Source organism: Erpetoichthys calabaricus, chromosome 1, assembly GCF_900747795.2.
Source record: "Erpetoichthys calabaricus chromosome 1, fErpCal1.3, whole genome shotgun sequence".
In the NCBI taxonomy this organism is placed as follows: Eukaryota; Metazoa; Chordata; class Cladistia; order Polypteriformes; family Polypteridae; genus Erpetoichthys; species Erpetoichthys calabaricus.
In genome coordinates this window covers 61,164,128-61,188,274 of record NC_041394.2, presented here as the reverse complement: position 1 = coordinate 61,188,274, position 24,147 = coordinate 61,164,128, and the positions used below count along the sequence as shown (strand labels likewise).

Below are 24,147 nucleotides of genomic sequence, written 5' to 3'. Positions count from 1 at the left end.
CTTAATGATCTGGATCTTTTTTACTGAACTAAATGTAAAGCCTCAAATAACTTTTGTCAACACCACAACACTAATCATAAGATATCAGTAACCGATTAGATTTGCAAAAAATGATTTTTAACCTGCATCTACATTACATTCCCTGAGTGTGGAACTTGTATACCATCCTATTATTTACAAAGAGTTACTTCAGTTTCTTATTATCTTATTATTATTATGCTTAATGACTCATAATATAGAGCTGTTTTGCCTCGTCCTGTACCTTCAGGAAACAGATAAATAGAGACATACCAGTCTTATAGCATGCTCTGCCTCCTTTGGCCCTCAGCATGAACAGCATGGGCATGGATCCTAAACATACAGTGGAACCTTGGTTCTTGACCATAATTCATTCCAAAACTCTGGTCGTAAACCGATTTGGTCGTGAACCAAAGCAATTTCCCCCATAGGACTGTATGTAAATACAATTAATCCGTTCCAGACCATACGAAATGTATGTATATATTTTTTTTTAAGTTTTTAAGCACAAATATAGTTAATTAAACCATAGAATGCACAGTGTAATAGTAAACTAAATGTAAAGACATTGAATAACACTGAGAAAACCTTGAACAACAGAGAAAACTAACACTGCAATAATTCGCGGTATAGCGCTACCAACCACTTGCTAAAAACACTTTTTTTAATGAGTTGTAAGCACAGGGAAAAAAATGAACATTTGAAAAAATCCGTAATTTAATAAACCACCAAGAAAAGTAACATTGCAACAATGCACGCTACGAACCAATCGCTGTAAACAGAAGTGAAAACAAAATCAAGCCCAGTGCATTCTTTAACTGCCTTCCTACCTTATGCCTCTAGCTCTCTCTCTCGTTCTGCCTGTGTGTGTGCGTCTCTCTCTCTTTCTCACGCTGCCTGTGTGTGCGTCTCTCTCTCGTGCTGCCTGTGTGTGTGCGTCTCTCTCTCTCGCGCTGCCTGTGTGTGTGAGTCTCTCTCTCTTGCGCTGCCTGTGTGTGCGAGTCTCTCTCTCTCGCGCTGCCTGTGTGTGCAAGTCTCTCTCTCTCGCGCTGCCTGTGTGTGTGTGTGTGTGTGTGTCTCTCTCTCGTGTATGTGTCGCGCTCTCTCGCTCGCTGCACAGGAAATGCACAGGGAGAGACTGAACATGTACAAACCGAAAGGGAAACTGGCTTGTTCGTATACCGAGTGTGTGGTCGTGATCCGAGGCAAAAGTTTGGCAAACTTTTTGGTCGTAAACCAATTTGTATGTGTACCGAGACGTTCGTGAACCGAGGTTCCACTGTATTGGATACATTATTTAGGAATGTTGTACCATGCAGAAATGACTTTGCTGCACAACTGTTGCAAAATGGACAACGGCGGTCTTTCTTCAACCTGCAATATCTGCCTCATCTGAAAGATGTTTGATAGAGTTAAGAGCAGAGGATTGTGCAGGCCAGAGAGCAATCAATGATGATGTGTGCCTTGTGACGTGTCCATCTAAATGTGCATAAATCATTACTGACAAGGGATGAATTGGATTAAAACTGATATTTTAATTTGCCTTGCCAATCAGATATTTTTCAGTGGGTATTAATGAATAATATGTGCCAGGAAACCATTCTCCACACCATAAAACAAACTCTACTGGCCTGTGCTGTTGACACCAAACAGGTGTCTTCATGGACTCATTTTGCTCATGAGAAAATTATGATCCTTCCATCAGCATTGATGGATTCTTAAAAACAAGCAAACTTATTCAACTCCAAAACAGCCCTGTTCAGATATTTGCATGCCCACTGTAGACGTGCTTTCCTTTTTTTGCTGACAACATTGGTACCCAACATGGTCTTTGGCCATTGTAGCTTATTTGTGACAAAATCAAATATAATTGGTACACTCAGAGATGATGTTTTACACCCCCATGTTAAATGTTTTTTTAAAAACATTGTAAAATTTGCAAGTGAATAATTATTTTGATTTTTTTTTTATTTGAATAAGCCCAACATTTTTCTTTTTGACTTTCCTCTGATGGTTAAAACATGAATAAAGTGACACAGACACTGGTAATAAACAAAATCATTTTTCTATCAAGATATTTAAAAATATTAAAGAAAAAAATATGATTATATTTTAGGGGACTTTTGATAGCACTAGCACTCCCTCACTTTGCCTCTCATCACAAGTTTTCCTGACATAACTCTTAAGTATTTCATCTGCTAGTGGATCCCTGCTCTAACTCTCTTTTCTAAGTCTAGAATCAGTAGGACCTTTGGCACTCCCTGATCTTGACAATGCATTGAGCTCTCTAATCATTGCACTTTTTTTTTCTGAATCAAGTTACATGTTTACATCTGAAGAGACAGAAACAAACAAACAAAAAAAAAAACAACAATAGGCAAAAAAAAAATGCCCATGTTCATATTTTCAATGTTGGACCAAAAATCTTATGAAATATTCTTAATCTGATTATGTACTGCCGTTTTTGTGCCTTAATAGCTGATTGATTCAAGTAATTTAATCAGTAGTAAACATCAAATTCATTTTTTTGCAATATCAGAGTATTTTGCCCATCATTCACCTATACATTCTGTGAAAGGATCAGGCAAATGCCAAAGGCGACAAGGAAAAGGGACTTACTTTTCAGGTAGCATGTGCCTCTGCATAAAACACCTGCATTTTTCTGCTTTTCATATTTGTCTAATAAACATTATAAAGTATCACTATACTGAAAGGACAAGGAGCAGCAGTTCATTGGTAGTAATGGTATTGTCATGAGTATAGTGAAACCTGCATGTCCACACAACATACCAGTTTCATACTTGATGGAAGATAATTAAGCCAAAATGCAGAAATTATACATTCGATACAAAAGACCATATTTTAAAAGTTGTTGTCTAGAAACAACAGCAATACATTTAAATAAAAAAACAGATTTCTGACAAAGTTTATCATAATACATCAACAAAAGAAAACATATGAAAAACTGAACTCTAAGTGAGAAAAATAAAGTCTGAAACAAACATTTTGACTTCAGAAAAGCAAAAGAATTGAAATCAACCAAAATGCACCATCTAACTTTATTTCTGAGTATAAAATGGACTTTTATATCTATTTTCATTTTGCAGACACACACTAGCTCAGTAATAACAGCATGATTATATTTAAATAAAATAAGCTACTAACCTCATTATTTGTAAATGAAATTCAATGTGTTCTATATGTGTAGGCATTACTGATAAAAACGTCCATTGCATTTATATACTGTTATTAGTGTTTAACAGTGTGTGTGAATAGCATCAAAAAGACAGAAGCAGAAAATTGGAGCCTGGTCAATAAGTCTATTCTATATTTCATCAGCCTTCCAGAAAATCAGAAGTAAAACATGAATAAATTTTACTTTAAAATGATTTTTATCTTGTTCCTTTAATATTTGTACTACATCACCTTGCAGTCAAAACCAATAATTAAAAAAACACATTTAAACATATACATTTATTTTCCATTCATATATATTACTATTTTTTTAAATGTCTTGAATGCAGAAAATTGCAAAAATGTAATGTAAATATAACATTATTATGAATAAACGATCCTAGGAACTCTAATGACCTCTAGCATTTGAAAGATGGGAGCAATGCACAATGATAAGAGAAAAAGGATTAAAGTAATAAATTGTTTACAAATTTATTATTTCTGACCTGTGTACCCATATATCCTGTAATTAGTATCAACAACGATAAAGCCTTGTGTATGGACGTCAACTGAAGTGCCTGACACTCCTGAAGCTAGGTTGATGGCTAGACGGGTTGGATAGTACCGTCTAGATTTTCTCTGCAAAAGAACAAAAATACATACAAAAAGAAAAGAACAGATAAATACATGTTCACAATAAACTCATGAAAGATTTGTTTAAAGGATACCTTTGGTATTTTTCAAGTCAAATCTATAGAGACATTTGGTCAGTCTTCAGACTGCACACATATTGTAAAAAGTGCATCCATGTCCATTGTGGTGAAAAAAGATATTTTTGTGAGATTCTGACATTTTTAAAAAATCCGTTTGTGCTCTACACCTCATTGTCGGACTTCCTCCATAACAACTTTTCAACTTGTGGGTGTGGTTTCCTGTAATGTGTTCCATGAATTCTGTAGTGGCCATTGTTATTTTGAGAGTGATTTAAGCATTTATGTTAAGATTTAGAAGAATAAACTGTCATATTATACCCATTCACTCACACACAAGATCTATCCACATGCCAACTCCCACTACTGTGAAATATCCAATTCACCTCCTTGTCATTTGGAGATGTGGAAACAAAGTACATCCCTGGGAGAAACTGCAGCCTCCATAGGCAATGACCAGGTACAATATTCAAACCTAAGATGATAGAACAGAGAAGCAACAACACTACAGTGCCACAATATGTAACATACTCATCCATTACAGATTGCAGTTTGCTAGTAACAACATTGCCATTGCTACTACTATAAAGCTGTATTTTTCACCATGCTTCACTTTCAGTTGCCTTGCACTGACTAACCTGGAAACAGGTGATTAGAACAATCTGCCTTTTTCCTTATGGTAAAAGTGGTGCCCTTGGAATAATGAGTGCAGCAAACTTACAAAACAACTTTCTGTAGGTCTTCTGCTGAGGTGTTCAGCTACAGTGTTCACATCTCAGCTAAGAGCTTTAAGCCACACATCTCTTTTGGCTCTATTCTGCAACATATGTGCTTTTGGACATATTTGATGTTGAAAATGTAGGATAGATTTATATCGGGACCACAGATGACCCAACTGCCACATCCACTACCCTGAAAACCCAAAGTTCCTTGCAAGATATTTCTGACCTCAAAGCATCACAATTACCCCTTGATAGAAACTATAACTGCCTAATTTTTTAATTTTTTAAATCTTGGATACTAAAGGTTTGTTAGGAGAAAATATGAGCAACACCTTGTTAAATGTTAAATATGAGGATGGATCTATTATTATGGTTTAGGGTTGTGTGGCTGCTAGTGGCACAGGAAACACTGAGTACAGAGAAGAATGAAGTACACTGAATATCAACAAAAGAGAATACCAGATTGTCAATCAGAAAATCGAAGTTGAAAAAAGCTTCCACAACAAGACCCGATCCAAAATAAATGTAAAAATATGCTATGAAAAACATCAAGAAACACAATTATGTTTAAGTCCCCAGACTTAAATATAATTGAAAATATTTGGGCAAATCATAAGTGCTGTGCATGCAAAACAGCCCAAGAATATCTCACAGGAGTAAATGATCAGCAAGAAAAAAGGCAAAAACTTCCAAAACAGGAATTCAGAGATTCAATGCCACATTTACTTATTCTTTTTATTTTAATCAAATAAATCGCAATTGTACAATAACCTTCTGTCAAAAGTTATATTTACTGTTTTTTTTACTTAATATGTCAACAAAATATGTAACTTGGCCAGGGTTGTCCAAACTTTGGCATCAAAAGTTAGAGGGAACATTTAGAAAAAACTCTTAAAACCAATGGATTTGAACTTGTTAAAGGAGGCAGCAGCAGAAGCTTTGTTAGGAAGGACCTACTGTTTCGCTAAGAATTTCTTATGGATATCGCTGCAGCACTCCAAAATGAAAAGGTTGCTGGAATGGGGAACAGGGGGTGTCCTGGTGAATATACCTCCTCCTTCAGTGTTAGGTAGGACGTGAGGATATTGACACAAAGAAAAATAGAGGATGTATTTAAGGCTGGGCAATATATTGAAATTTCAATTTGATTTGACATTTATAAAAATCAATTTTATAAAAGATCTCTCTTATATGAATAAATGATCTTCATAAGAAATGAATAACAAACTGATTAAGTCTGCAGATTATAATCCACCTACTTTTGTGTAAAGTATGACACACATAGAGTGTCACAAACCTCCTGCAAGAGCAGGTGCCCCGATAGCAGTTGGTATCTACTGGGACCAGAGGTGATCAAGGAAAAGAAAGCACTAAAATGGTAGAATAAATTTTAAAAAGTGTTGTTTTATTTACAATAATCCTTAAAAACAGTTCAGTTCTTGTGCCAAAATGGTATAAGAATATTAAGACAAACTAATCAACATTCAAGGGCCGTTTACATTGAAATAATACTGAACACTAACAAAAATGCTGTATAAAATAATCCTAAAGCAAATTAACTCATTGTAATTAACCAACTAATATGCCAAACACAACTCCACACTAGAGATTAAACTAAAAATGTAACTAATCGTACAGTGGATTGCATATCCCTGGGCCTGTCTTTACAATCTCCTGTTTGGCTACACTTAAATGCTTAAATTACAAGCAAACATTATCATGTATCTGTGTGAAGGCAGCCAGCATGCAGACATCTAAAGGTCTTGACAACTCATCATACAACTCCCAGTAAGTACTGTGTATTTATAATTTTCTTTTTTTTACGTCACTACGATTAAAGTTAGTTTAGATACAGCATTTCTGCATGTCTAACCTTGAGCAAACTTAAAGAGAAACATTTTCAAGTCACTACTTTGGTTACCTTAGCAGCTTGGGAAGGCTGTCAGCATCACAAGAAGCAAAAACATTAGATCTGAATGCACCATTTGAAGGGTTAAACTGTTGTTTGAAAATTGCAAGTACACCTTATAAAAAAGACCTACAAGTCATACTGAACACTTCACTTTCTACATTAAGGAAGTGTACAGAAATGATTAAGGGGCTAATACCATGTTAGGTTATATAGCCCAAAGGAAATTAGGTGAATTTACAGTGTTACATAAAAATGAGTTTTTTGACAGGAACACAAGGACACGAATGTGCAGTTGTTAAGGGTAAATTTCACACAAATGTTAGAAAGTTTTTCCACACACAAAGAACCACAGACATATAAATAAACTTACCAAGTAGTATGGAAGATAGCAGAAGTTTAGTGATCTTCTTACATAAATCCTGACGTAAAGCTATGTTAGCAAAACTAGATGAGAAGATTTGATGATCTTTGTTTGAATGTATAATCCGTTATGGCCAAAACTGTTCTAATGGCTTCTAGAATGTCTGATCTTGGAACCTGAGGAGTACATATTTGCTATATCGGTTCATCAAACTGTGATCTCTACCACATAGTAAAGTAGTTTACAATGGAGTCGGCTAGGCTAAAAATTAACATTGCCAAATCTAACATCATGGACCTCTGTTTGAAATGAATGAATTGCTGTAGGATAGTGTAAAGCAGCTAGCTCAAGTACTTCTGGATAATGTTCACAATTGTGTTGATCAGCACATTCAACTTAATGGTCAAGCTACATGCCTACTCTCAACCATAATCATGAGCTTTCGGTAGTGACTTCAAGAATGCTCTCAAAAATACAAACTGCTGAACTGGGAACCCTACACAAGGTTTAGAGGTTGTCTCCAGATTGCTGCTGAGCGTAACAATTTCTAAAGACTCTAGAAGAGTTGCTGCATCTCCAGACTGAGAGAAGTAAGTTTTGGTAGTCTTATCATGTATTAAGAATGTTTGTCGAACCCTTAAACTAAGCCCAGAACACACCAGATGATAACGTATAGCTGTGCCAGAAGCACCTGAGTAGACCTCAGAAATGTCTGACAAATGTTGTTGGGAATACAGAAGCATGGTCTGTTGTGCCCTACAAGATACCACCGTAAGCTTTAACAAATAAATACAGATAGAAAATGAATGAGTATTCACAATGTTCAATCTAATATACTTTGAATATTAATTAAATTTGTCTGACTATCAATGATTATGCAGAAAATTAACTGTCAACATGTAACTGCTGGTGGCAACAGTTCAAATCAGAAACAAAGCATTATAAAAATTATGCTTATTTATTCCGAGCTCAAGAGATGTCCATAGAAAAATTTAATAAATAATCTTTTTACACTGATTCCTGTTTGTAATTAAAACTTAAAAAGAATAACAAAATAAGAACTAATTTCAAAGGCAGAAACACTGATTTATAGGGTAGTAAAGACATTTGATATATGAAATGTGTTTCAATTAATCAAGGCATTTAAAGAGCTAATCAATAAATGATGTAATGGAAAAATACCTTATAGGAAGCACACTGTACTACATAACATTCCTTAAAAGATTAGGCAAGCTGTATAACTTGATCCTTTAATGGGACCATTTCTATATTTTGTCCATTAATTCCACTTTATCCACAAATATTTAATTTGCAGCAATATAATACAATAAACTGAACTGCTGAAAATCAAGTTGATGTCAGAACTAAGTGTGTCTACATACAGTTTTAAATGTGTATGTATGGAGTTTTTTCTGTCTGCATTTATAATTTTGTGCTTTTCCTTTTCTCTGTGTGTCACTCACTAAGAAAATAGAGTGCATCCAGAAAGTATTCACAGCGCATCACTTTTTCCACATTTTGTTATGTTACAGCCTTGTTCCAAAATGGATTAAATTCATTATTTTCCTAAGAATTCTGCACACAACACCCCATAATGACAACATGAAAAAAGTTTACTTGAGGTTTTTGCAAATTTATTAAAAATAAAAAAACTGAGAAATCACATGTACATAAGTACTCACAGCCTTTGCTTAATACTTTGTCGATGCACCTTTGGCAGCAATTATAGCCTCAAGTCTTTTTGAATATGATGCCACAAGCTTGGCACACCTATCCTGGGCCAGTTTCGCCCATTCCTCTTTGCAGCACCTCTCAAGCTCCATCAGGTTGGACGGGAAGAGTCAGTGCACAGCCATTTTAAGATCTCTCCAGAGATGTTCAATCGGATTCAAGTCTGGGCCACTCAAGGACATTCACAGAGTTGTCCTGAAGCCACTCCTTTGATATTTTGGCTGTGTGCTTAGGGTCGTTGTCCTGCTGAAAGATGAACCGCCGCCCCAGTCTGAGGTCAAGAGCGCTCTGGAGCAGGTTTTCATCCAGGATGTCTCTGTACATTGCTGTAGTCATCTTTCCCTTTATCCTGACTAGTCTCCCAGTTCCTGCCACTGAAAAACATCCCCACAGCATGATGCTGCCACCACCATGCTTCACTGGAGGGATTGTGCCAGGTTTCCTCCAAACGTGACGCCTGGCATTCACACCAAAGAGTTCAATCTTTGTCTCATCAGACCAGAGAATTTTCTTTCCCATGGTCTGAGAGTCCTTCAGGTGCCTTTTGGCAAACTCCAGGTGAGCTGCCATGTGCCTTTTACTAAGGAGTGGCTTCCGTCTGGCCACTCTACCATACAGCCCTGATTGGTGGATTGCTGCAGAGATGGTTGTCCTTCTGGAAGGTTCTTCTCTCTCCACAGAGGACCTCTGGAGCTCTGACAGAGTGACCATCCGGTTCTTGGTCACCTCCCTGACTAAGGCCCTTCTCCCCCAATCGCTCAGTTTAGATGGCCGGCCAGTTCTAGGAAGAGTCCTGGTGGTTTCAAACTTCTTCCACTTACGGATGATGGAGGCCACTGTGCTCATTGGGACCTTCAAAGCAGCAGAAATATTTCTGTAACTTTCCCCAGATATGTACCTCAAGACAATCCTGTCTCGGAGGTCTACAGACAATTCCTTTGACTTCATGCTTGGTTTGTGCTCTGACATGAACTGTCAACTGTGGGACCTTATATAGACAGGTGTGTGCCATTCCAAATCATGTCCAGTCAACTGAATTTACCACAGGTTGACTCCAATTAAGATGCAGAAACATCTCAAGGATGATCAGGGGAAACAGGATGCACCTGACCTCAATTTCGAGCTTCACGGCAAAGGCTGTGAATACTTATGTACATGTGCTTTCTCAATTTTTTTATTTTAATAAATTTGCAAAAACCTCAAGTAAACTTTTTTCATGTTGTCATTATGGGGTGTTGTGTGTAGAATTCTGAGGAAAAAAAATGAATTTAATCAATTTTGGAATAAGGCTGTAACATAACAAAATGTGGAAAAAGTGATGCGCTGTGAATACTTTCCGGATGCCGGATGCACTGTAAGTTAATTTATTTTTTATGTTTATATTTTAAGTAGACTCTTTGAAACTTAGTGCCTTTCAATGTTAAATATTGTGGAGTTTATTTTGTAAAAATATGAGCAATTGTAACAGCATGAGTTTTTCAGGTTGACAGATATATTATATCAGGTATATTTGTGAACAACTCCTGTAAAGTTTTGTCATTTTAACCTCTGGGTTGTCAACATAATTGATCTTCTTTTCTGCATATTGCCTTTCAGATTTTCTGATTCCTTTTATGGTGAATTTCTGGTATGGTAGTCTTTTTAAGCATGGCTGTAATACCCTTCAAGAGTCAAAAGAAATCATCTGCAGTAATGAAGCATAGCTATGAATGAAAATGAAGAAGCTGACTACTACTGAAAACACAGATCTGCATGTTCTAGTCAGAAATCAAGTTCTACTTACTGTACACAGTACATAAACTTACACATCAACAAAGCAATAATTATTTTTAATTTTTAAACAGTTGTGAATTGTCTAGATGTAGTGTTTTAATAAATCCATTAATACAAAGCATTTACTTAAATGTAAAAATTAGTTACTAATTAAGGTATACTAGGTAGTTAATGTATGCTAATGGGAGCATCAAAAACCCCAGAAATGTAGTAGAGAAAATTACAAAAACTTAATGAAAAAGGATCTTACCTTGCGCTGAAAAACCAATCCAAATTCACGAAGATGCTGCAGAAAGTTAAGTAAGGAGTCGCTCATCCCCTCCACAGAATAGTCCTGCAAAGGCAACAATACTGTATTCCTTATATGAAAAAACATGTGATAAAGCTGCACCACAAGAGGGAGACAGACAACTAGAATTTAAGTTTTCTAGTCTGGAAGAGAGCATGACCGTACAACAAGAAAATCTATTGAAACAGGAGACAAACTGGGTGCATGGAAAAATTTCCCAAAAAAGAAAAGGTAAAAAATGAAAGCAAAAGAATTTAACCTGGTATATATACTGAATGTATATTTACACATACACTTACTTTATACATGGTAATTGGTGTGTCCCCCCCTAACCCCTACTGCTGTTAAAGAAAAATGATTAAATGATTATTGATTAAAGTTTAACACTAGAATTACCAGAGCCTACGAAAAAACTCGTAGATCCGGCCCACCTTAAATCGCTTCTTAAATCTGTTCACACCTCTCCGCCAGCATCCTTTGTCCTCTAAATGTGCTGATAAAAGACAAGCTGCCAGCAGCCGGCTATTCCATCCCCCCACCGAGTTAGAACGTGAGCGAACTTTTCCCAGCTCATGCCTTGATTGATTATCTGGGAGTGAAGTGGAGTTTTACAGTGGAAATAATAGATCGTTATTTGGAACACACGCATTTCATGCGTGTTCCGTTTCTAAAGTTATCTGTGTAAACACATTGTTAAAACAGAAACTTTTTCATATTTTAGTAATAAATGTTACAAAATGTAGTAGGCATAAACTATAGAATGTATAAAGCCCAAGTTCCAAAGATCAAATAAACACTTTCACAAAAGCTTCAAGGATGATACAACAGCTTCCGTGGCGTAGCACGCTAAGACTTGCCTCTTAGAGTACAGCAGCTTTGCCTTGCCTCACAGACCTGAGTTCGATTCCCCCCATTGAACGAAGTGTTGCTTTTTTTTTTCTTTTTAAACTCAAACGGACATAAAATTTATAAATTGGTATGCACTGTCAGTTACTGAGATCGTTATATTTTCATGTGGGATGCTCCTTTTAAAATATTTTTTTAACAATTGAGACTGCAATTAACAGGAACAACTGTCCTTATAACTTATTTTTAAGATCCATAACACACAGACAGACAGAGCACTGCGTAATAGAGAGACAGACAGGCAGAGATATATAAATAAACAGGGAAGCCACATGTACTGAAAGAAAAAAAAGATCAACATGTGCGTTGTTCCTGCTGCACTGAATAAGCTCATGCGCTCTAACATCACCCCTCCCCCCGATCTTACTTAGAGAGTCAGACTGATCATCCTTGAGATGTTTCTCCAGCTTAATTGGAGTCAACCTGTGGTAAATTCAGTTGATTGGACATGATTTGGAAAGGCACACACCTGTCTATATAAAGTCCCACAGTTGACAGTTCATGTCAGAGCACAAACCAAGCATGAAGTCAAAGGAATTGTCTGTATACCTCTGAGACAGGATTGTCTTGAGGTACATATCTGGGGAAGGTTACAGAAAAATTTCTGCTGCTTTGAAGGTCCCAATGAGCACAGTGGCCTCCATCATCCGTAAGTGGAAGAAGTTTGAAACCACCAGGACTCTTCATTAGAGCTGGCTGGCCATCTAAACTGAGCAATCGGGGGAGAAGGGCCTTAGTCAGGGAGGTAACCAAGAACCCGATGGTCACTCTGTCAGAGCTCCAGAGGTCCTCTGTGGAGAGAGGAGAACCTTCCAGAAGGACAACCATCTCTGCAGCAATCCACCAATCAGGCCTGTAAGGTAGAGTGGCCAGACGGAAGCTACTCCTTAGTAAAAGGCACATGGCAGCCCGCCTGGAGTTTGCCAAAAGGCACCTGAAGGACTCTCAGACCATGAGAAAGAAAATTCTCTGGTCTGATGAGACAAAGATTGAACTCTTTGGTGTGAATGCCAGGCGTCACGTTTGGAGGAAACCTGGCACAATCCCTCCAGTGAAGCATGGTGGTGGCAGCATCATGATGTGGGGATGTTTGGGAAAGATGACTGCAGCAATGTACAGAGACATCTTGGATGAAAACCTGCTCCAGAGCACTCTTGACCTCAGACTGGGGCGGCGGTTCATCTTTCAGCAGGACAACGACCCTAAGCACACAGCCAAAATATCAAAGGAGTGGCTTAAGGACAACTCTGTGAATGTCCTTGAGCGGCCCAGCCAGAGCCCAGACTTGAATCCGATTGAACATCTCTGGAGAGATCTTAAAATGGCTGTGCACCGATGCTTCCCATCCAACCTGATGGAGCTTGAGAGGTGCTGCAAAGAGGAATGGGCGAAACTGGCCCAGGATAGGTGTGCCAAGCTTGTGGCATCATATTCAAAAAGACTTGAGGCTGTAATTGGTGCATCGACAAAGTATTGAGCAAAGGCTTTGAATACTTATGTACATGTGATTTCTCAGTTTTTTTATTTTTAATAAATTTGCAAAAGCCTCAAGTAAACTTTTTTCATGTTGTCATTATGGGGTGTTGTGTGCAGAATTCTTAGGAAAAAATGAATTTAATCCATTTTGGAATAAGGCTGTAACATAAAAAAATGTGGAAAAAGTGATGCGCTGTGAATACTTTCTGGATGCACTGTATTTTCTTAGTGAATGACACACAGAGAAAAGGAAAAACACAAAATTATAAATGCAGACAGAAAAAACTCCATACATACACATTTAAATCTGTATGTAGACACACTCAGTTCTGACATCAACTTGATTTTCAGCAGTTCAATTTATTGTATTATATTGCTGCAAATTAAATATTTGTGGATAAAGTGGAATTAATGGACAAAATATAAAAATGGTCCCATTAAAGGATCAAGTTATACAGCTTGCCTAATCTTTTAAGGAATGTCATGTAGTACAGTGTGCTTCCTATAAGGTATTTTTCCATTACTGTGAATACTTTCCGGATGCACTGTACATATTGCGTAACATTCAGGTGCTTTAGGTACCTAAGTTAACTGATATGGAAGTTGGGAGTATTTTGCATTAATTATATATTATATTTATGTTTATTAAACAACATTGTAAAAATGACTTAAACCGAAAAGTAATAGTAAAAGTCGTAATAGAATGCAATTGCATATGTTAGAATATCTTAAATATGTGGTTTTGTAACAGCACTTTACAGTAAAGTTAAAAACTGAAGCACAAACAGGCTTATGGTGACTCAAAAGATTTTCCAATTCAAGTGATGTGAAAATGACATTGACTGATGTGTGTTAGTGGTGGAGGGTTTATGACTAAATGTTGCTCAGTTTTCTTAAACATAACATTTTTGAAAGTACTGTATATATCCGATATTTAGAAACTGAAAAATATCCATTAATACAAAAAAAACCAATACTAGCATAAGTCAGTATAATACCCTATGAAAGGAAAAAAGGAAATTAAATAAGTTGTTTCATGTGGACAGGCAGAGGTCTTCACAATTGGTGCTTTACGCATTATATACGAATACACCTAAAAAGTTTGAATGTGTTGACACTGACTTGAAATAAATGCTGTTAATATAAGTGCATTTATCAAAAGGGTAAATTCCCCTTAAATTAAATACCTCTGCACATTAAGAAATACTACAAAACAAAAGTTAGCAAACAAAGACAACACCTGGAAGCTTTTTTCTACATAAAATGTACATTCAAAAGAGAACTCACCCTACCAAGTGTGGAAAAACTGAGCTGGAATAGAAATGACAAGATTTCAACAAGATCCATTCCTCGAACCTGCAGAAATACATATATAGAAGCTTATAGATAACAAAAAGAACAGGGTTTGGAATACCATCTTTAGCTATCAGTCTACAAGATAAGACTTTCAAATTTTTACTGTGTCAAACCAATAAAGCCCCAGAGATGAAGAGGTGAATACTGAATAATGCAGGGCAACACCAGTTGGAGGACTAAGGACTCTGCTCAGGGGATTAAAATATATGTATTTTGGGTTAAGCGACTTAATAAAGAATAATGCAGCCCAGAACCAAACAAGGATGCCCAAACCTATCCAAGCAGATCAAGATCCATTGCTTCAGGTTGCTGGCAATGACACATTGCTAAGCACAAAGGAAAAAATTCCAATCTACTGAATAGCCAAGGCTAATGCTTATCAGTCTGGTATGATAAATATTTAAAATGTTTTACTTATTCTGATTTGTATATGTTGCAGACTTATGAATAAAAAAATCTTGTATTCATTTTCATTTCCCATAAATGTAGTAGATCACACCTGCAGTAAGCTAAAAATAAAAGAACATTACACTTTGTTTCAGATGTGCATACAGATAGAAGGATGAAGCCCTGTTAAAAAACCTCTTTAAACCAGCTATGAAATGTTACAGAAGACTGTATTACAATTCTGAAGTCCCTACTGTACCTTTTTACAAAGCACAGGACTGCTCATAAAATTAAACCATAAAAATGTGAATAAAACCATAATACTGTGTGTTCAGAACCCTTTTACTTTTTTACATTACTAGGGGGCTCCGCCCCCTGTTTGCTTTCCTCACCCACCCCCGGGTTTGGTTAACCGGATACACAATTTAAAGAGATTGTTATTTTCATGGGAATTGTTACATATGCATTATTTTCACTTTTACTTTAAAACTTTAGTAAAGACAATATTTGGAATTAACTTTTCTTCAGGATCACACTGAATTTTGATTCCATGTTTGGACTTTCATTGCAAAATATACTGCCTGTGAGTGAATATCGTTTCTTTCCCTCTAATAAATAAAACGAGTTTTTCAAATGTTTGTCCTTGCTCTTTATTCTTCGCTTATTCGTTGACGTGTCATCTAGAATGTACAAAATTATTGTCCGGATAAAATGTATAAGTGCTGAGAGCACAGGAAGTGCGTCTACCAAAAGCATTCACACGACTGAAGTTAGATGATTGTAGTCTTGTTTGAAAATAGTTGTAAGTAGGGCATGACTTGAAAGAATCTCATGTTAAAAGTCTCCGTCTCACGGGACTTCATACCGCGCCACTGTTTATGGAATCTTTTAATTCTCCCTGGCAACATGAATTAGACGATCTACAAGTCTCTGACTTAAAGTTTAAATCCAAACAATATATTCGATCTCTTTTCGCTGTTCCATTATTTTACCGAGTAATAATTTACATTTGTTTGCGCTAATGCGCTCATTACTATCCATTTTTTTGAGACTTTCGAATTTTTGTACTTCCATTATCTCTAACCTGCTCTGCATGTGTACCACGCCAACGTAATTGGAATCTTTTAATTCTTGCGGATACACCTCTTCATTGGGAAGAAACGCTACTTTTTTTTTCCCCTGATGGCAACATGTATTAGATGACCTACAAGTCTCAGACTTAAAGTTTAAATCCAAACAATATATTCGATCTCTTTTCGCTGTTCCGTTATTTCACCGAATAATAATTTCTGTTTGTATGAGCTAATGCGATCCGTACTATCATTTTTTGGAGACTTTTGAATTTTCGTACTTCCATTATCTCTAACCTGCCCTGCATGTGTACTGCGCCAACATTCTCGTGGGACATATAAGTGTCTCTCCGAGAAAATCACGTCTTGTCTCCTTCCAAGATTTTATGTTATAATACAGAGATATGAATATGAACAAATGTTGACAATGTTGCGTTTATTAAGAGAAGATGGCTACTAAATTGAGAGATAAATGAATAAAAGTCAAAATACTATTTAAATTGTTACAAAGCTAAATGGTAAAATATAGTAGTCAATAATTAGGTAACACACTTTTAAGAGCTTTTTGTGCAGTGATACACCGGGGAGCATACTTATGTACCAAGTAGAGGAGTACTGAGGAAGACAGTATCTGTATAACAAAGAGCACTATGTAAAGATATGTAAAGATTCATGTTGTTGTTTTCAAACATACTGTTAAATAATACTGTGTTGCTCTCTGTAAAAAAAATGTTTGGAATATGTTAAATACTTTACATTAGATGCCCAGGAGTGTGAACTAATATAGATTAAATTTATCAGAGTTGTCCATTAGCTAATTAAATACCATGTATTAAAAAAAAGTTCATTTGGTAAATTGGGCATAAAATACTGACAGTCCACTTATAAGAGCTATATTCAGTACATAAACATAAGTTAATTGGTGAACTAGTTTCCTGTTTATGCAGATGTCACCAGCATAGGGCAAATTTGTACTAATATTTAATGGTATGTGTTCTTAAGTATGACAATGAACCAAGGTTATTATAGTTTTGCCTTTTTATATTAGTTTTTATTTCTATATTTTTTCTGACCTTACTTGGAAATTCAGTTTAGTTTTAGTTTTCCTTCATTGCGTATTTTTAGTTTTAGTTTAGTTTTTATTTCACAAAGACATTTCTATTTTATTTTTATATATATTAGTTTCAGTTTTAGTTTTACTAATTATGGCATGGAGCGTCTATGGAGTTAGTTTTGTGTCACAATCAGACAGAACTGTACACTTAACAGATTTGGATATGAGTTTAATGTTAGTGGAAGCATACTACACTGCCTGGTTTACTATCTGGTTTTGTTTTTGTCTGATAATAACAAGCATAATCAAAACTAGACACTGAATATGAACAATTTTACACAATTTTATCATTTTAAAAATATTTTCTCATGAAAATCACAGGGGCTTAGGAAGAACAAGGCTCTTAGACTTGAATGAGTGTGCAGACTCCACCTAGCTGTATTAAGGGAAACAAAGAACAACAAGCATGTAGTGTCAAGGTTAGGGGCAGTGAGACTTGAATAGACCACCATAAAGGACAGTAAGCCCATAATGAGAAGAGCAAGAGCAGGTAATAGGAGTACGGACAGGCATAAAACAACAGAGATCTCAGAGAGTCTGAGATTAAGAACAACATATACATTATCTAAACCTGTTTATCCAGAGTAGAACTGCAGGAAATCTGGAGTCTACCTCAGCAGGTTTGGATGCAAGGCAGGAAAAATCCCTGGTATGCAATATGTTTGATAAGGCTGATGTTAAGAACAAAAAGAATATGATATTTCAACTATCTATTTTGATAAAGAGAGAAAAACATTGAAAAAAGGGAGACAAATATTTTAAAATATAATTCTGCTAATGGATTACTTTCACGGGCGGCACGGTGGCGCAGTGGGTAGCGCTGCTGCCTCGCAGTTGGGAGATCTGGGGACCTGGGTTCGATTCCCGGGTCCTCCCTGCGTGGAGTTTGCATGTTCTCCCCGTGTCTGCGTGGGTTTCCTCCGGGCGCTCCGGTTTCCTCCCACAGTCCAAAGACATGCAGGTTAGGTGGTTTGGCGATTCTAAATTGGCCCTAGTGTGTGCTTGGTGTGTGGGTGTGTTTGTGTGTGTCCTGCGGTGGGTTGGCACCCTGCCCGGGATTGTTTTCTGCCTTGTGCCCTGTGTTGGCTGGGATTGGCTCCAGCAGACCCCCGTGACCCTGTGTTCGGCATTCAGCGGGTTGGGAAATGGATGGTTGGATGGATTACTTTCACAATATCAGGTATTTTGAGTTGTGAATATGAACTGAAAAAGATAAAAATTAATAAATATGGAATAAATACAAAACCCATTAGTATGTTTAGTTTTTCATCACTTATCAGACTGTCTACCTTTGTTTGTATCGCTTCGTTGTTAAACAATGTTTTTAAAGCAAAAGTGACTGGTCAGCAACAACATGCTGATCTTGTATGATGACCTAGTCAGTCTCTCAATCAGTGCCATTTTATTTTCAAAAACCGGGAGTGCTCTCCCCTCGATTTTCTTGTATACTCAGATATGGGGATGGACATTTGAGGAGTAAACCGCAAGACAATGATTATATTTTTATATTCTGTACATTAAGGAACCATCAACAAGAAATCAATTTAATAATATATTGAACAATTATTATAAAAGTGAATTTGAATAAATCGGACTCTGCAACTGTATAAATAAAAAAAAATGTGTTCAGGTAAAGTACCACTTCTGGGTGATGGATTTGGCCCAACAGTTAATACAGAAGTATAATTGTGGCGTAACAACCACATGCTGAATTTCATCCATCTATCTAGTTGCGTTTTTGAGTTATCGTGTTTTTACACACACACACACAAGTACACGCACACACACACACAGGCCCACACACACACACACACGTACGCACACGCACACACAGTTCCAAAGAACAATATTGTTGGACACTGGTTAGTCTATAACGTCAAGATTCATCAAAATATCTTGGTCGAATTTTTTCATGATTACTATACTTTCTCTATACTTCGTATATGAGAAAGTAAAAATGATTTCTCCAGTGCGAAGTGGCAGGTGAATTGCTGTCAACAAAAAGCAGACACCTGAGAAATAAACTGAAACGTTACTCACTCGTGATTTTTCTGTCCATATGGTAAATGTTTTGTTGACAAGCACATTCTGATTTCAGCCGTTTGAATTACATCTTGATATAGAACAAGCGCAAAGAAAGGTGGCATGAAAATCGCTTTCTATTTCGCACGCTTTACGCACCCGCACTCAGCTTGCTCTGTCACCGCAAATGCTGTGTGAACAGCCGCCCTCAGTCACCAGCCGCCGTTCACTGGATGAATATATGCGGGCGGCTCGTGGTGGATGACTTTCTGTTTAAGAGTTAAAACTTACAAGGGTTAAAGACTAATGGCAAGAATATTCATTCAAAAACGAAAACTAAAAATATTTTAGTAAATTATTATCTTATTTCAGTTAGTCTTTCCAGCTACTTTAATAGTTTCATTTAGTTTTAGTTTTTCATTTCGGTTTTGTTAATTATTTTATTTCAGTTTACGAAAATGTTTTTTTAATAATAGTTTCAGTTTTGATTTTAGTTTTCGTTAACTATAATAACCTTGCAATGAACTAAGGAAAATATCTAGTTTTTTTTATAAATATGCTATGAAAAATTATACACTGCTTATCTTCATCTGAAGTTGCATGTAGAATAAAGACCCCCAAAACAACTAAATGTCTCTGTCATAAGATGGATTAATTACAACAAACTACATTCAAATGAAACACTACATTTTAACTGATTAGCAAATAGGGTTAATTTTTTAAACTTATTTTCAGAATCTTTTAAGACTGGTTATAGTTTAGCTATAGCAACTTCAATATCAGTAGTGTTACCAAGTTTCTTTCTTATTTCTCTATTTCTAAATTAACTAAGTAGATGTTATTACTGGTTTATAGATATTGGAGATAACAGAGTTCCTCAATTTACTTGTAAGCAATTTTCAAAGATTGCTAGCTCATGTTATTAAAATCATAACACAGAAAATATTTTATTTACAATGAATAAACATACCTCTGCTGTCTTCAGATATTGCAGCATGAAGTACCATAACTGAGAAGCAGTGTCCAACAGAAGGAACTGGAAACCAGCAGAGGTGATACATGGAGGTTCTCCAGACTCACTGGATGGGAAGAGTAAAACATTATTTAATCTGCTAATATATCTACATACAGTGGGTATAGAAAGGAATTCCCCCTCTGAAAATATTCAAATTTGATGCTTTATAGCCTAAAATTAAAACACACACAAAAATATTTTTTCAGCTTTAATTAATCAATACAACCTATAACATCCATGTCAAAAACATACTGTCAACATTTCTGAAAAAAAAAAAAAAAAAAAAACTGATAAAGTTTGAATTGGTAAAGGATCAAATGTGTCAGTACTTTGTGGAACCAGCTTTTGCTTTGATTAGTACCTTGAGTCTGCTGGGATACTTCTGTGCCAACTTTGCACGTCTGGACTGAGCAATATTTGCCCACTTGTCTTTATAGAACTGTTCAAGTTCAGTTAAATTGGAAGGTGACCATTGGTGGACTGCAAGCTTCACATCATTCCACAGATTTTCAACAGGGTTTAAGTCTAGGCTCTTTCACACGAAAAAACATGGTGCACAGACAAAACTGGAAATGTGCGTGTGCACAAAAAAATCCAGATGCATAAAACTGTGTTTACACCAAGTTCCACGCACTTCCCCTTTATAAAACCCAAAGAATGTGAAATATAACCCAAATGTACGCACCTACAGCCCCACTCTGACTCCTCCCAGAATTTCACATATTTGAATATGCAAATCAATAAAGACAATGGCAAAAGCACAATGAAAAAAGAATTTCAGTGAATGCAAAGTGGAAGCAAAGAAAAATGTACTATTTGTTAGCTTAAGCAGTGGTATAAGGAACAAAAGGAAGCTGATGTAGTGACACAATGTGGAGGAAACACTTGTAAGTTCAAGTTCAGAAAGTCACACAGTGCTTGAAAAAAAGAAGTGATCAGATATCAAAGTCGATGTGAGAAGCGATTTGCTGTCCACTGTGCCTGTATTGTGTTCGAGACAATATTACAAAAGTTGACCCCCATGCCGAGGACACCACTCCAAGCGGTAATAGTGCTGCTGTGGCCTGCCCATCTTCAGGCACTGGCTGCACACACACCTCTGCCTCGGAAACTGCTAGGCGACCACCTGGCTGTGTGCTGACAGTGTTCTTAAGTCAAAAAATTCTGTAGTGGACATTGGCAAATGAGATGCTTGCCAATGACCTACGGAATATAGGTCTATACTATGTGATATTGACCACAAATGAAATGAACTGGTTAAAAAATAAATGCTGTGCCTGATTACCTGCTTTTAAATTCTGCTAATTACATTCAAATGAAATTGTAACGGTGCCCGAGGTCCGAAGGTCAGGTTCATTATATCGCATCTCTTCAGGTACAGGAAAGTCACGATTGTGTGCCATATTATGCAGCACGCTACAAGCTTGCACAATGTGACACACTTTCTGGGGACCATAGAACTGCAAATTAATAGAGTGGAAATGCTTTCTATTTACATAAGCAAATTAATTCTCTGAAGACTCCTTTATAGTGTAGTGTCAGCACCAGGCACCACAACGGATAGATTTCTCTGCTCTTTACATGGCTCTTTGAAGTAACTCGCTATCCCAATTTTTCCAACTAGTGCCTTTTTGCTGCATTAGTTAGAAAAAGCACCTGTGACGTTGATGTTTTTATATGCTCTCCTGCTATAGATGATGTAATGCCAGCTCATTATTTTGGTGATTCACCCCTGGCTGATGCAATTTGTCCAGTGTTGTTGTAATAGCAATATGCGTGCAGCTGACCTCTCTGATTACACTTGGAAAACTGGACGTTGAAAACATACACAAAAATACTTACATTTTAGGCTGTAAAGAAACAAAATATGAATATTTTCAAAGGGTGTGATTCTTTTCTATACCCACTGCACATTTTAATTTCACTCTCTCTCTCTCTCGCTACATGCACACACACAGATGAGGTCATTCTTGTTAGAACCTTACATGTTAGGTTTACTACATGTTAGGTTTACTATGTACACTATCACAGTGAAAAAGCTAGGGTTTATATTAACTAATTTATCTGATTCAAAGCAGCACAGGATCAAATAGTAAAAATGAAAAAGAAAATGTGTGGAAGTGTTATAAAAGCTGAAAAGTTGTCATGGCAAATATTGGTACCCTACTGAACAACTCACATCAATTTGACTGAAAGAACTTGATTCAAATTGCAGCAAAACAAGATTCACCTGTAAAACATTTCTGAGCACTCATATGGCATGAATTAACCAATGAATCATGGATTTAATACTTAGACCAGTAAAATTAATTCCTTTTCCTTATTGAAAATGCCAAAGACAACATAGCTGTCATCCAAGACCATCAGAAAACAGGAAGATGCAAAAGTGTACAAGGTCATTTCCAGGAGACCTTGGCATTCATGGCTACACACTTCCTTATGCTAGTGAGATGCATGCTGCTAATGGAACTGTCAAAAACCTCCAAATAAGTGTTAGGAAAAGGAAAAATCAATCAAATAACTGACGGTTGGTGTAAAGTGTTGAAAAATTCCTACCTAAAACATCCAGAAATTTAAAAGCTGACCTGAAATGAACTACAATAATGGTTTCAACCTGTACTATATTCTGCACACTAATCCGTGAAACACTCTTTGGTGAAGGACAAGACCCACCCCCACTGTTAAAAGACAAATAGTCTTTTATTATAATTATCTTTTGCCAAACTTGCCTAGAGAAACCAAAATCTCTCTATGAGAATACTCTATGGAATGATAAAACCTAAGTGGAGCTCTTTGAAAATGCACAGCGGTAATTTGTTTATAAACTATGAAATGAAATCTGTAAAGAAAAAGTACATCCCATTTACAGTTAAATATTTTGAAGGTTCATTAATGCTGTGGGAAATTATTTGCTGCTTTTGGTGCTACAGGAAATGTCAGGATTATCGGGACATTTTACAGTAGAATATGCCATCCACTGTCAGAAAAATATGTATGAGTCAAAGATCAAAGGTCCTTTAGCAGGACAATGACCCAAAAACACAAAAGAATTGTTAAAAAAATGGACTATTTTAAACTTAATGTCTCATTTTCATTTATGTTCATACCTGTATTTCTAACAAAAAAAGTTACATCTAATGTCTCATTTTCATTCGGTATTCATACCTGTATTTCTATTAAAAAAAAGCTTTAAGCTCCCATCTTTGGATGACAAGAACACAACCAGCTCGGAATCAATGCTGTGGCAGACATAGTCTGGAAAAGACAGTTCAGGAGAGCGTGAGGAAGGGCAGATCAAAGCCCAGTGTTAAATGTTAAAAATTGTGTGTCAAGCATGGTACGTGTTAACCCTGATTCTGCAGAGGACAACTAATTGTCCTTGATTTACTGCTTACCAGATGCAGCAGAGTAGCTACGGAGCTGTCCTTGCGCCGCTGCCATTAGACATGGCGAATTGCTGGTGGCCCGGTCACAGTACTATACATATTTTCCCCATATTTGTCATAACAAAATTTCAATTATAACAAAATACTTTTTTTGATTCTGTGAGTTTCGTTATACACACACACCCCGATTAGCCACATTAAAACTACCTGCCTAATACTGTGTACGTCCCCCTTGTGCCATAAAAACAGTTCTGACCCATCGAGGGATGGACCTCATAAGATCTCTGAAGTTGTCCTGTGAATGTGCCATCAAGACATTACCAGCAGATTCTTCAAGTCATGTAAGAAGTGTGGTAAGAACTCCATGGATTGGACTTTTTTTTTCCAGAACATCCCAAAGATGCTCCATCGTATTGAGATCTTGAGAATTTGGAGGACAAGTCAACACCCTGAACTCTTGGTAAAAATTATTCATGAATGGTTTGAGAAAAATGATACTGTGTCAGGACGCTTTATCCTGCTGAAAGAGGCCACAGCCATAAGAGAATACTGTTTCCATGACGAGGTTATGTGGTCTGCAACAATTTTTAGGTAGGTGAGACGTGTCCAACTCACATGCACTTGAATACTAGGACCCAAGGATTCCCAACAGAACATTACACAGAGCATCACACTCCCTCCGCTCTTCTCATAGTGCATCCTGCTGCCATCTCTTCCCCAGGTAA

The 24,147-nt window shown here is 36.7% G+C and overlaps 1 protein-coding gene across 4 annotated transcripts in view; it reads right to left on the bottom strand.

Moving 5' to 3' along the window:
* Positions 1-24,147, bottom strand: part of gtf2h4 (general transcription factor IIH, polypeptide 4) — a 104,823-nt gene that overhangs the window by 23,678 nt on the left and 56,998 nt on the right. For all 4 annotated transcript variants that reach the window (XM_028800570.2, XM_028800585.2, XM_028800577.2 and 1 more), the window contains exons 7-10: positions 19,992-20,100; positions 14,360-14,428; positions 10,652-10,735; positions 3,699-3,831 (exon numbers count right to left, since the gene is read on the bottom strand). In XM_028800570.2, coding sequence (XP_028656403.1) covers positions 3,699-3,831; positions 10,652-10,735; positions 14,360-14,428; positions 19,992-20,100 — 395 coding nt within the window. The remainder of the gene's footprint in view (positions 1-3,698; positions 3,832-10,651; positions 10,736-14,359; positions 14,429-19,991; positions 20,101-24,147) is intronic.